Here is a 13,575-nt window from a genome sequence, read left to right as displayed (position 1 = left end):
GTCTTACTGTGCGCTAGTATGGGCAAAAACGACTGTTCAAAACCTAAACAGACTCGAAGTGTTGCTGAAGAAGGTTCTCAGAATATTTGAAAATTTTTATGGGCACCCTCGCAAACTGCGTACTCATCAGCTGTTCATAAAGCACGATATTACTAGAGCAAGTGATCTTTATACATATAAAGTACTACTTTATACAAAAAAGAACAAGCTTTATGAGCATTCATTTGATAGCTCCCCCCGATACTCTCTCCGTAATCAACCTTTACCAGTTCCTTTTTCCCGTACAAGCTACGGAGAATGTCTTCTTCAATACCAGATACCAGCAATACTGAACAAATTCTTAACTTGTACCAAATTCGAACTACCAGAATATAAATTCAAGAAACATGTGCGAAATATGCTTTTAAACATGTAAGAATCATTCGAACAACATCTTTATTTTGCTATTTGGTATATATTTCATTTTGATGTATAAAATTATTTTTTGCCTTTGCACAAGTGCTTATAAGGATTTTGTGACATCTGTACTATATGCAATTATGTTGTGCACTAAAGGTGTTGCGTTGCGTGTATTATATTTCATGCCTATATTTTTGTACAGCGTTTCAGATGATTATTTTTGCAATCTGTCTGCTGCTGTTTAATAGGTCCTTGGGCACTCTCAAAATGTATGCGACATCTTTTCGCCCAAGAACCTCCGACTCGGTGTTGGAAGTAAACTTCACTTCACTTCCCTTCACTTCACATCGGTACAACTTCCACTCTCACCTGTGAGCTTCATTTTTTTCTCGGTCGCCGAAACAGAACTGAGTGATGCTTGCATTGTCTCGGCTCGCCCACGAGAAGCTTCTATCGATATGTAGTGCGGTTCCAAGTGAGCCTGAATTGTACTGCCGAATCTCGACTGCATTTCATCCACGCGCGAGGTGCTTGGTTGCGGGTCTGAGTCGTCGGCACGCAAGGTGCGTTGTCGTGGGTCCGAGACGTCGGCGCGCAAGATACGTCGTCGCGGGTCCGAGACGTCGGCGCGCGAGGTGCTTGGTTGCAGGTCCAAGTCGTCGGCGCGCGAGGTTGCGGATCCGAGGCATCCATACATTAAGGGAACTGCTGCTGTGTGTCCACAATGTCCGCGCCGCACTGAGCATCAGCAGAATCAGCACTGGAAGCTGTTGACGACGCTTTATTTTTGGGCATCGGAGATTTGCGCTTATGGCTGCAAATTGATGCGAAGTTTTGTATTTCTTCTTGCGCCATCGCTGATCCATAATCACAGCCGAGATCCAACGCAAAACTACGCCACGGAGCTTCGGAGCCGCTACCGAAACTATGGAGAGGCTCGTGATACGGGTGATGGAGAATGTAGCTGCGGCAAGAGCAGACGACACGCGGCACTTCGCCTGCCGTTGCTAGGGGCAACCGCTCCGGAGACCGTGGCGCGCGCCGCCAATCAGGAACCTCCGCGAGACCTTGAAACTTTTGCTTTTTCTGCGTTTGTTATCGCTCGGAGGAGGCCGGGAAGGCGGCAGATTTAAAGTTGAAGAAATGCTCTTTCTGTTGCGACGAAGATGGCGGCGCTCGGTTGCGCCGTTACGGAGATATCGTGGCTTGAAAAACGCCGTCTTTTTGCGATTTCCACCAAACTTCTCGTCGCCGTGGCGGATACAATTTTTTTAAAGCACTTCTAAGCGGTTTTCAGGGAAGATATTTTGGAATCAGGTAGAGAAAGGGTTATAAAAACTGAAAATGTGATTTTTGAAAAATTGGTTTTTCGGTTATTTTTCGCGATGTGAAGGCCGCGTCCCCCCTTTACTGCGGCTTGTGACACCTCGTACACTTCTGCACGCATTATTTCATCGTCTAATTTAGGGTTGGCTTCCCCGTGTATGGTCTCATCGTGTCGGGTGATCCCATCATGGGTGGGGGTGCTATGTATTTGTTCTGAAGGGCGTCGAGTAGTTCTTGGTCTGTACCTTAGAAGTTGTCTGCTATAATCTGGAGCTTCTTGTTAGTCTCAGTATGTGTGCTCATCGGGTCTAGCATGCTCCGTAGTATATTGAGAGAGAACTTCATGAAAGGTGCTCAGTTGATCCTTCAAGCTCTCTACAAACCTGCCTGCGGACCCGCCCTGACCGCCACGACATGTGATTTCTCGCGCACGGTTATGGGCAAGTTCGTTGACGGTGGGAACTCACGGGTGAACCCAAAAGCCCATGTGGGCCGGGAACCAGGTAATTGTGTGAAGGCCTACCATACTCCCCAAACTGAGCATAGCAGCAGCCTCCCTAGTGATCACCCCGAGGCAGAGGGTCAGACGGCAGCCCTAGAGTCAGTGAATATCTCAGGACACAAAGAGTCCTTCATCGCTAGAGCTATTGTTACCTGCTCTGCTACAGAGGCAGACACCTTCCAAACAGAAGCCGAGTTGAGTATGCGTTCGCAATGATCAACAACCGCAGCCGCACAGCTATTGGAATGGCCATACTGAGCCGCATCAACGAAAGCCACCTTTCCCGGACATCTAGCTGCGAAGTCAGGCAGAGACCTGGCCCATGCCTTTCACTGGCCAACATTGTACTGCGCATGGACATTACATGGGAAGGGTTCCACCTCGTAGGTTCATTGTCACTGACTGTAGGAGACGCTGCCCAGCCTTGATGGAGGAGAGCCACGCGACCGTTTCTGCACCCCAATCACCTCCGATGGGGTGTTGCCCAGGCTCCTGTCCATGCTTGTGCTCATGGGGAGTCCCAGCCCCCTTTTGATAGTTTTCCGCATTAAAGTGTCCAGTTTATCCTCTTCGTGTCTAGACCAACGTAGTGCCGATGCAACGTAACTAATATGGCTCATGACGAGCACGTGGTACAGCCGAAAAATGTTGCTCTCCCTCAGCCATTCCCTGCGGTTTGAGACCCTTAAAATCAGCCTAAGCATGTCCTCCGTTTTGAAGGTGATGTGGGCCAAAACCTGTGAGTTCCTGCCGTTGGACTAAAGAAGCAAGCCAAGAACCCTAATACAGTCGACGGGAATCGACAGCCCAACCCTTGTGGTTAGCATAATACGTACCTAATTAAGCGGCGAGGGCCTCCTCCGGGGCCAAACCAGCCTGTAGAGAAGCAACTCCGATTTTGAGGGGAGAGTCGAAGCCCCGTACCCTCCAGAAAGCTTTCGGTGATAGACAGTGCAGACTACTTAAATGTGACATTTCTTTTTTACAATCAGAATTAATTTTTGTGTGACACTGGTAAACATTGCAAGAATCTTTTGCTTGCTGGCAATTTCGACATCCCATCAGTCAATTGGTCAAGTGACTCTTTGCGCGGCAGCAGAACCTTTAACTCACATTGCTCTTTTCACTGGTCAATGATGCCACTGATAAATAGAGATTTAGAGCAATTTTCGGAGCAGCAATATCTTAATTTTGGAGCAGATTTTGGAACACCTTGGAGCTAACAACTGCCATCTGCTGCACATGTCCTAGGCTATTTTGAACACTTAAAATTTACAAGCGTTGTTCTGGAAAGTATTTGCTTGCTGTAAAACAATGCTGCCCTGCCTCTAAATAAAAAAAGGGGGGAAGAACCTAATTTTCAGTATAACTTTAATTATAAGTATAACTTTAAGACAACAAACCTGTTCACACAGCATGCTGCAATTTACTTCAAATTGAGTGAAGCTGCCCAGACATTGCCTTTTATATCATGAATTTTTCCTTGACAGCTAGCTGCCAGCTAAACCATGTTTTCAGGAAGGATACAGGTAGCGTCAGTCAGAAACACCTGGCTAGACTCAATGTCATCAATGCTCTTCTGAACCAGGCCAGCCTTGATGAGCCCTTAGTAATGCTCAAACATTGCTTTAGACGACACCAGGCACTTTTCAATATAGTCTGCTTTTCCTCGTAAAGCAGAAGCCTCTGTTCAGCCACTGGTCGATTCACAACTGGCATTGATTGTTTATTTGGACACCACCAATTCAAAGAAGCTTGATTATTTGGACTACTTTGAGCCACCATCACTGGCCCATGAATTTAATGTATAAGTACGACCAAAATTTCAGACCCATTAGGGTATGTGACTCTACAATTCGGACTCGGCCTGCACAACTGCATGCTAATTTTACCGCGAAGTTCAGAAGAAATAGCAATACATATTTTGCTTTGATATGTCACTGGCATCGCCGCAGCATGGTTTTGAGCCACATTGGCGGCACCTCCTGGAAACCGAAATTAGCGAAGCTTAGTTATAATTCAATACCAACTGTGCCGTAACCACACGGCAAGCGAACCCCAGCAAGCCATTTGTGAGTCCTGCAGTGTTGCGTCCACATGTACACCGTTTGTTCATTGACACAGTCGCAGCGACTTGAAGTTGTTTAAGCGGCGTCGACTTCACCCTCAATGTCTGAACTGACGAGGACAGTGACTGTTGCTATAAAAAACACTGTCATTCAGCTATGATAGTGTGATTGAATTCTGGGTCAAAATGTTGTAGCGATGCATTTCGTTTGACTCTATATGCCACCCTTATCATCCACTGTTCCCAGCCGGCTGACACCAATGATAAAGCAGGCGAAGCACCGCTCTTACCAATGACAAAGCGCAAAATGCAGTGGCACCAGAAAAGACTTTGCTAAAAAATCACAGTCCTGTCATGTTACCAAAGGTTGAAGATTTGGTGCATGGTTTGATTGCACTTTGGTCTATCTGTGGTGACAGCATGAAAAGGGCAGAGAGTGACCAGATCATCGTAGGCAAGCGTATGTGTACACAGGAAAAACTTTTTAGATGATCCCTTTTGTTGGTGCCCCTGGCACACAATGCCAAGAATACTGTAGACGCCGACGACGCTAGTGACACGAAATTGCGTGAAAGTGATCATATCCCTGAAAGTGGTCATATGAGAACATGGCATCATTTTAGCCACTCGTGGAATAAAGTCACTTGTTTCTTGACGAATTTGGATATTTTCGACTACTGATTATTCGGTCTTTTAGGATGTCCCCATTGAGCCCGAATTATCGCTTGGCAACGTACAGATAATGTCAAGTTCAATTTATGAAGGCATTTTAGTCATGTGCACTATGCAAGTCAGTGGATCAATGCTGCCATACACATAATGTGAAGTCACTAATCTTGGAGTATTTTGGCGCAAAATTTTGCTTTTTTTATCAGGATGGCACATGAAATCTCATTTGGTGCAATTTGATGCAATTTGGTGCAATTTGGCACAGGAGTGGGAGCACTGCATGGGCTGACTCAACTTGTAAAACACCGACTCGCACGCAAAGCACAGATCTTTTTCTTGTAAACGACCACATCCTCAGCCATGATTCAAGTGTTGACACATTTGAAGCAATTTCGGATCATGGAATGGTATGTCTGACATTAAAGCTAAACTTCGGGTTAAGACCCTTTAAAAGACAACACTTATTTAATTCCGGCGCCCCTATGCGTTAGAGATGTCTTTCTGTATTTTTTCTGAATCTGACGATGTGTCCGTTGATAGCTTATGATGCTTCCTTAAAAAACGTTTCTACGTGACATGCACACATGGTGTACACCAAATTCTTGGCTGCGAGGTTTGGTGAATGCGTTGCTTTTCTCTGCTGAGTTTTACCCTGCTTTTGGCACAATAGGCAACAAAGCAGGTAAATGCTGTCATTATCGCCCAGTTTTGGTGCACGTCAAGACAGTAGTGTGTCCAGTTGAGCAAGCCGCACTGAATTCAGCCATGAACTTAAAGCAGTTGCGTAAACCAGAGTCGCTGGAGCTTGTGAAAGAGTCGTGTCTGGTTCTCTCGGACACACTCAAAGAACCAGAGTTGATTAAGGCAATTGCACTTTTCAGATGGTGTCGTTTACACGTGCTTGCACTTTGGAATAGTTCAGGTGTCCACCTCGAGCAAGACAGTTGTGGTGTCCATGGCAAGGAATGTGAAAACAAACAAACAAAAAACATTGCGCTTTGAAAGCGATGTGGAGCTTCTTTTGTGCCAGTAGTTTTCTTAGTGTCAGCGTCTGCTCTGCGCACGTCACTCACAGTGCTTCAGTGGTGCGTGGTGGCGGAACCTATGGAAAACGGCAACTGCGCGGGCTGAGAGCCAACAGCAATGTTTTTGTGGATAGCTCAAACGGTGGCAACTTATGAACTGATGGGTTGATGGGTGGAATGGTTAATTTTGGGGCATTCACTACAACAACCTTTCAGAATAACAAATTTTTAGAAGTCCCGCGGGATTCGTTATATCGAGATGTGACTGTATCACATTACTAATCCATGGCATAGTCTACAGGTACAAACTTATCAAAGACAAGCTTCTAGTGAAAGCTTGACACTTGCCATCCCTACTTGCTAAGCCTTACCAGCACTGAGCAGCAAACTGCAGCAACTGGGAAATGCTGCGGCTTGCTGCTAAGTTGAAAAATACTTCACAGCGGTCACATGGCACATTGAAACCTGAGGGAGCACCTCGACAACAAAAGTGAGGGCACCTGTGGCTGTCTGAATAGTGACAACTTTGTTTGCAACTGCCATGTTTATGACCCTTGTGTGTTTATCAGTGACAAAAATTGGAGTGACACACCATGCAATATCTGAAATTTCAGTCACCATTATCCATTGGTTCTATGAAGTAGCTGGAAACGCAGTGGCAAAGTCCAAATAATCGAGCAGGTCCGTGACATCTGAAATCTGTCAAATCAGTTGGCAACTGTATTGCCAATTTGTAACAGCAAGCCCAACTTGGAGAGACACCATGCAGCACTCTGCTCAGACGACATCCCTACCTTCTATCTCACAAACACTACTGCTGTGATTCACTGCTTGCTTTCCATATTAGTGGGGGGCAATGTGGACCCACCTGTTGGGTCGCAGCTGAAGGTGGGTGATGGTCGGCCGGGGTGGCCGTGGCCGTGCTGCCGCTGCTGGTGCCGCTGTTGCTGCTGGCAATATGGCTGTGCGCATAGTGGTACGACAGGCCAGGGCGCGTCTTGTACCGCACACCGCATACTGCATGGGCGGCACAGCTTGTTTTTTACTTGTTTGCCTGTTTATTTATCTACGTGCCTCAAAGGCTCCAGTTAAAGCATTGCGTCAAGGGGTAGAAAAAAAAACATGAACCAAAAACAGGAGAACATCCAACAGAACATGTCAAACAAGAGAAGAAAAACGCATTCGAACAGTCAAGCTTGCAAGAAAAAACAAGTGACAGAGCCATGGCTTTCATAAGACAAAGAACAAATAGAAACGTGCATAGCTCAATAAACTTAGGAAAAACAATTACAGTCACTAACCGATAATTCAGACTCGATAGGGACCGCCAGAATGTTAGAATAATTGAGAGTCCAAAATACCAGATTCCCCAGAAAATTAGCGAATTCATTCTCCAAGGGTTTAAGAAAGGTGTGCCACACTCTCGAATTGTCACTTTTGAGGATACCTTCAATTTTGCACAACTAGCACAACACACAGTGGCATCTACAAGTGACAGCATTCTTGGCACAGGGCCAAGCTTATCACAGTGTGGAAACGCTGTCACCCAGTGCTACTCACACTAAATATGTTGAAAATGAAAGTATCTTCGAAAGTGATCATCCAAAAATATGGCCCAAGTTTTTTAACACATTGCTGCGCACCTTTGGTCTAAATAGCCTGTGGATGTGATTTTCTAGTGATGCCTTTTATGTTATTCCTGTTCTTGCTTTTCGCGTTTCATCAGTGGTCAGAATGATACTCGGCCCGCATTATCAATGCATCAACCAGCCATTAACGGTGGACAATAAGAGCAGAAAGAAATTGACATGTAAAATCATGCAAGCCGCAAATTCAGCCTTTACCAATGTTACTAGAATGTCTAGTAAGGTTACAGTGCAGAAAATCCTTTGTTTAGAGATTGTTCCAAATCAAGAATGTGTACGTAGCTTGTCTGCATGCTGCGCAAGGAAGTGCGCTCCCTTCTACAGGTGACAATGTTACAACTTTCCTCTTCCTGCTGGGCTTGTTGGTGCACATTCAGTAAGCATTGTTACAGCAATATGCCTGAAGAAAGGCGCCTCGTTTTTTGGGGGGGTGCTGCCCAGGCTGCCGCCTTTCGTACCCTCATCACGTCGCTGACCCCGCCCCCTGTCCCAGCTTATTTATATGGCTGCCCTCCAACAGAACTCTGCGCCAATGCCTGCAGCTACGGAATCGGTGCTGTTTTGGTCCACCATCAGAATGGACATGCCCCTGTTATCGCCTATGCCAGCTGCCTCCTTTTCCCAACCAAATAGAACTACTCCATCAAGGAACGGGAGTGTCTTGCTGTCGTGCGGGTGGTGGGCAAATTTCACCCCTGCTTACATGGCCGGCATTCCCCTGTCACTACCGATCACCATACATTTCAACCTTAAAGATCCCACTGAGCGCCTTGGTCGCTGGGCACTGCGGCTCCAAGAGTACACTTAATCTGTTTCTTATAAGTAGGGCCTATTGAGGGCCTATTGCCCCGGGGCACTGACTATTTGTCTCGCAATCCTGTGGATCTGCCTGAAGCCTCTGATGACACACCTGCAAGTGTACTCTCGCTCTCTGCTTTAAGCCACATCCGTGATGAACAGCGCCATGATCCCATCTTACGTGAGCTTATTCAGAAGCTGGATTCCGCAGCACCCGATCTGTCCCTTAGCCTCTTCGTGCTTAAAGATGGCACATTATATCGCCACAACATTCCCTCAGACGGACGTGAACTGCTGCTTGTCGTTCCTATGCATCTGCTTTTGAGCGTTCTTGGCTAGCTGCATAACGCCCCAACCGCTGGTCATCTTGGAGTTTCCTGGACCTACGATTGCGTTCGGTGTCGCTTCTTTTGGCCCGGTCTTTACCGCTCCGTTTGTTGCTACGTCCCTGCATGTAAACTGTGCCAAAGCTGAAAAAAATCCCGTATGCCTCCTGCTGGCCTCCCTCAGCCCCTTGACGTCCCATCTGACCCCTTCTTCCGAGCTGGTCTTGACCTCCTCAGTTCCTTCCTTGCCTCTACAGCTGGCAACAAATGGATTGCCACTGCTACAGACCGCACCACCTGATACATAATTACATGTGCTCTCCCTACCAGTTGCACAAAGAGACCCACTCAAATTGACACATGCTTAATGACAAGAATCTAGAAAGTACATTTACTTTCACTTCCTGTTTGAGTCGCATGCACCGAAAGTTCCAGTCGAGTTTTTATAGCAAGAAGAGCTCTTGACTTCACCTCTCGTGGAAGGATTGAGACACAACCCCCACCCTACCCCCTTCACCCCACAGAAGCACCTGTGCAATACCTGTGCAAGCCTGCACTAATCCCACTTGATGGTTCACAGGTAAAATAAAACAATCACTTGCCAAAAAATGCAAAAACAACGAAATGAGTGAAACTTGTCTTGCTCCACTTCGAGCAGACTCGCACACGTCTTTTATTAATTAATTAATTAATTTAACATCCCCTCAGGGCCAGAGGCGTTATAGAGGGGAGTCGTGTAAAAGAAGATATGGTACATAAGATGTAAACAAGACACAGTGATTAATATGTCTAAAACGCATAGTTAGATCACTAAAAATTTTTTTCTGTGCAGTGTTAGCTGCTGTGTCACAAAAGAAAAAAAAATCCATGCTTATGCAATGTTAGCTCATGTTTCACGGAAAAGGCTGTTATCAGTAATATTTACAATATCAATGGGAAGGTGGTTCCAAGTTATACACGTGCGAGGGAAAAAAGACTGGGAAAAATGTTTTGTGTTACATAGATAGGTCCGAACTTTATAGAGGTATTCAACCTGGTGTGATTCATAATGTGGTCTTGTAAAGAACTGCGTGTGCAGTGTAGGATAAAGCTATGAAAGGGTGCTCGACGTGCAATTCTACATCAAACAGACAGTAAACGAAGACTAAGATTTCACGGAAGAAATGCTCACAGTTCAATTATAATTACAAAAGATAAATCGAACTGAGTTATTTTGGACAAGTTCTAAGCCCGTTAACAGGTTATCTTGGCCGGGATACCATACACAAGTAGCACATTCTAATTTAGGACTCATTAGTGCTTTATTAAGTAGGTGTTTTAGGTTACAAGGTGAGCTAGAAAAGTTATGGTGCAGCCTAACATATGGTTAGTGTTGTTAATAATGCATTCGATGTGAATTGACCATGACAGGTTTGTAGTTGTATAGACACCTAGGTACTTGTAAGAGTTAGCTGTTTCTAAAGGAACATTATTTAAGTGGTAAGTGGTTTGTTGGCGAGAACCACGGGGCACGTGTAGCACTTTATATTTGTTAATATTTAGTTCTATTAACCATGAATTACACTAGTTAGATATTGTGTTAAGATCAAGTTGCAACTTGTTAATGTTGGTTAATTGGTTATTTCACAAAAAGTAACACAACTGTTACCGAACAATTGTACATTAAGAGGATAGTGTAGCAGGCAGGTCATTAATATAAATGATAAAAAAGGAGAGGATCAAAAACTGAACTTGAGGGTACCCCAGAGTGTACATCACTGAAAAGATAACTAAAGTAACTAACTGTAACAACCCAAGTGCGATTTGTTAGCAAGAGCTGATCCACGTGAGGAGGTTAGGATCTAGATTTATTGGAATATGGACACAGCGAAAAGAAAGGAAGGACACGAGAGAGCGACACGCACAAAGCTCTGTGCACGTTGCTCTCTTGTGTCCTTGTATTTTGTTTGCTGGTCCTTTTTTTCAATATTTCACAAACAAGCCCAAGCTTCCACGCCAAATCTAGATTTAGTTTAGTTACTTTGTACAAGAGAAGTCTGTAGAAAACCTTGTCAAACAAACTGAGTGCATTTGCTAGAAAGAGCTTAATCCACATGAGAAGGTTAGATCTAGATTAAGTTTACTTAATTTGCACAAGAGAAGTCTGTGGCAAAACTTGTCAAACACTTTAGAGAAATCTAAGAAAATACGATCGGCAAAAGAACAACGATCCAAAATTCCATGTAGCTCGTGAGTGAATGAAACCAGTTGTATTTCACATGAAAAAGTTTTGTGAAGGCCACGCTGTGCTGGGGTGAAGGATAAATTATACTCAAGAAAATTAAAAGAGGAGCCTAAAAGGCTGCTCTTTAAGTAAAGGAGTGTAAAATAAAGTAAAGAGCCTAAAGAGTAAAGCCAAAAGCCTAAAGAATGAGTAAAAAGAGCGTAAAAAAAAAGAGTAGAGGAGCCTAAAAAAAAATGGTCACTGTAAACTTCTTAACGCCTATATGCAATAAAATTATGGCAATGACAAATAAGGTGTACTATGGAAACTAAAGATACATTGTGAAAGTAGGATGATATACTAAAATATGTCAGATGCAAACATTTGCAAGAAGCACTAGTGCCTTAAGAGTGCCCTTAAAACGCAAGGGCCTGAGGCATATGCTGTACAAAACTACTATCACAGTGGCGTTCTCTGGCGTGAGGATGTGCTACGAGTTTATTGGGCTACTAACATGTGTTTGTACTCACTTTTGTACCTGCACAAGCGAACACTACTGTAACCTCCTCGGCTGTACAGGCGTTCCTTGTGCACGTGGAGCACGCTATCCTAACGCACTTGTCGCCATCAACCACCGTCGATACCGCAGGCCCATCTCTGCCGCAAGCGGCATCCCCATATGCTACTTTATGCGCCAGTGTGCTTTTAAGTTTATTTACTAGAGCCTTAGCCCTGTGAGCTCTCCTGTCTTTGTTCTAGATAGGATGCATATTTTTAGGTAGGGGGAGCAATTTGGAAGTGTTTACGCACGTCCAACAGAATGCCCTTCTTGCCAATCGGGGCACCCACGTTGCATTAGATTCCTACTCATTCCATGATTTTTCACCCCGTTTTGGACTGGCCTAATCTTTCCAACTGAGACACACCTACTGCCTCAGCGAGCTCAACTAGCATGTTGTGAGCCCCATTTTGAGAAGGTCTGTTGAGGTCGAGTTGATAGTTAGGTGGAATATACATACAACAGACTTTAACCAAATGTTTAAGAAGAATTGCCCACAATGACACTGCCTTAAGGGGAGACGCAGCATTTGAAAACCAAAATATTGCGAAAAAGTTGAGTTTTGGAAAACCACATATTCGGGCGGTATGTCTTATAAACTACCATTTCTGTAAATATCAACGTCTAATTCATCACGAAACTATTTCAAATAAGTTTATAAACAAGCCGCGGCAGCCCTCAAGTGGCGAGCGAGCGCCCAAAATACCCCTACTTGGCACCAACGCCATTTCTCCACCCCTCCCCCGAGCACCGCCATTTTGGTGTTGTTTTGTTCGTGCATTCTTGTTCTTTATTTTTCCCCACCATCCGCAGTAGCGGGGGCAGCGCAGGAGAGGCATAAATTGCTCATGATTGAAGGGCTTGCGAGAGCTTTTCAAGTTTCCCACAGCTGAGACGCGAAGCTGAGATTGGGCGAAGCGCACGCTCCTCAAGGGCGCGGGGGAGCCCACGACTCCCATTGGCTGCTGCGTGCGATGACATAGTGGTCTCCTGCATAATGCATTCGGCCATCGTCTGCTTCGGCTCCTCGATCTCTGGCACCCGGGTTGTGTTCCACTTCCCAGCCTCTATCTTTGCAGCCGTTCACATATACTCCAAGCCTCTACCATCTTTATGAGACAATATTCAACCATCTTTACAAGACCGTTGTTGCGTTTAGCCTGCCGATTGTTGCGCGGTCGGCCACAATGCGCCAAAAGATACTGAAGACGCTACACGCGTTCGGTGCAAGGAAGTGTTCTATGAAGCTCGCCTGCAAGGCGAAGCTCGCCGCTCGCCCGCTCGCCCGCACGCAGACGATGATCGCATTGATGGTTCCTGTGGGGCTGGTTCTGTTTCATCTACGCAAGAGCGTGGTTGCTTTAAGATATAATGCTGGCTGCCACAGGGCAATCCAAGAGCTATGTTCATCAGTGGGGCTAACACCTGGCCACCTCGCCATTCAACGGGCAGCCGAGAAAGATTCTCTGCGTTTGAAAAAGTCCAAGAGGTGATCACAAGAGAAGGTGGAAAGGCCGCAAAGAAAGAGAGTGTCTAAGGACATCTCCAGTTACGCTGCAGGGTCATTTTAGACCAATATATGTGCTCAAAACTTTCAAAGCTCACTTTCTCAGAATGACTTTTTTGGCTGGTGGGGCTGCTTGTTCTAGCCATATCTCTGTAACCGCTCATCGAATTCCAAAAATATTTTTTATTGTGTATCTGAATAAATTTCTGAGGGCAAGACAAGCCCATTTTTTATATATTGTGTCTGATTTGCGATGTTTAATCCAAATTTGATTGATAAAATCTTAATCACCAACACTAAATTCGATGGTCTGCTAAAACTTTTCAGCAAGGAAATTTAAAAAAGGGCTCTGTCTTGCCCTGAGGTATGCATCTAGGAATCATCATAGTGAATTTCACTGTTGCAGCACCTTTTGAAAATTCTCCAGGCCTGGAATAAGAAAATCATGTGCACCATTCCGACATATTGCTGTAACTTGAGAACCAATAAAGATAACTGAAGGAAATTTTGTAGTTCTACAAAGGCTTTTGCTATGAGTCTATCCTGA

General features: G+C 45.1%; 1 protein-coding gene across 6 annotated transcripts in view; it reads right to left on the bottom strand.

Annotated features, from left to right (window-relative positions):
- d4 (double PHD fingers d4) overlaps positions 1-13,575 on the bottom strand; it is a 238,169-nt gene that overhangs the window by 129,854 nt on the left and 94,740 nt on the right. For all 6 annotated transcript variants that reach the window (XR_012829468.1, XR_012829470.1, XM_075698246.1 and 3 more), the window contains exon 5: positions 6,858-7,006. Coding sequence is in view for 4 of the 6 variants with exons in the window: in XM_075698246.1 (XP_075554361.1) it covers positions 6,858-7,006 (149 nt within the window). In the remaining 2 variants the exon portion in view is untranslated. The remainder of the gene's footprint in view (positions 1-6,857; positions 7,007-13,575) is intronic.

The sequence above is a fragment of the Dermacentor variabilis genome, chromosome 7 (genome assembly GCF_050947875.1).
Source record: "Dermacentor variabilis isolate Ectoservices chromosome 7, ASM5094787v1, whole genome shotgun sequence".
In the NCBI taxonomy this organism is placed as follows: Eukaryota; Metazoa; Arthropoda; class Arachnida; order Ixodida; family Ixodidae; genus Dermacentor; species Dermacentor variabilis.
The sequence above is the reverse complement of the archived record's forward strand: the minus strand, read 5'-3'. Positions and strand labels throughout refer to the sequence as shown.